Raw genomic sequence first — 634 nt, 5'->3', positions numbered from 1 at the left:
CTGTGGGGCCAGGGCGCCCAACCGTGGGTAAAGAGCATGCACAGAGCCATCACCAGGCAAACCCCATGGCAGCGTGTCAGAGTGAGGCCTCTCACCCCCCTTGCCCCGGTGATCCCCACTGCCAATAGCGGCTCTGCGGCTCCGTGGTGCGCCCTGCCTCGTTCCTCTCTGTAGTCAAGAGCCGTCTCTAGCTCCCAGCCCAGCACTGGGCTCCCCAACCCCGCAGAGCCCTCGTGTCCTTTCCCTGCTCATCCCACCCCTGTGTTGTCTGTGGCTTCCCAACCCCAGTGCAGCTCCCTTAACTCCTCACCTCCAAGCAGAGCAGCTGGGCAGTCCTGCAACCCCCAGCCCGCTGCCACCCCTCCTGCTCATCCCCCCACCCTGCCAGCGCTGCCGCGGTGCCATCTGACCATACCATCCTTTCTCCCGCTCCAGATGCAGGTGGCCCAGCAGGCACAGCTGCGCCAGGAGACGCAGCTACTCCAGCAGACCTTCCTGACGGAGAAGGATGCGCTGCTGCAGAAGGAGAAGTTTATCGAGGAGGAGAAGGCAAAGTTGGAGAAACTCTTCAAAGACGAGGTGGACAAAGCCCAGAAACTGAAGGCGGAGCAGGAGCGGCAGCCGGCGGAGGCAG

General features: G+C 63.4%; 1 protein-coding gene across 1 annotated transcript in view; it reads left to right on the top strand.

Moving 5' to 3' along the window:
* PLEC (plectin) overlaps positions 1-634 on the top strand; it is a gene marked incomplete at its 3' end in the record, with an annotated part of 8,018 nt that overhangs the window by 1,118 nt on the left and 6,266 nt on the right. Inside the window, 1 exon segment of the mRNA XM_010134672.1 lies at positions 436-624. Coding sequence (XP_010132974.1) covers positions 436-624 — 189 coding nt within the window.

The sequence above is a fragment of the Buceros rhinoceros genome, unplaced genomic scaffold (assembly GCF_000710305.1).
Source record: "Buceros rhinoceros silvestris isolate BGI_N320 unplaced genomic scaffold, ASM71030v1 scaffold19394, whole genome shotgun sequence".
NCBI classification, from domain to species: domain Eukaryota; kingdom Metazoa; phylum Chordata; class Aves; order Bucerotiformes; family Bucerotidae; genus Buceros; species Buceros rhinoceros.
The sequence above is the reverse complement of the archived record's forward strand: the minus strand, read 5'-3'. Positions and strand labels throughout refer to the sequence as shown.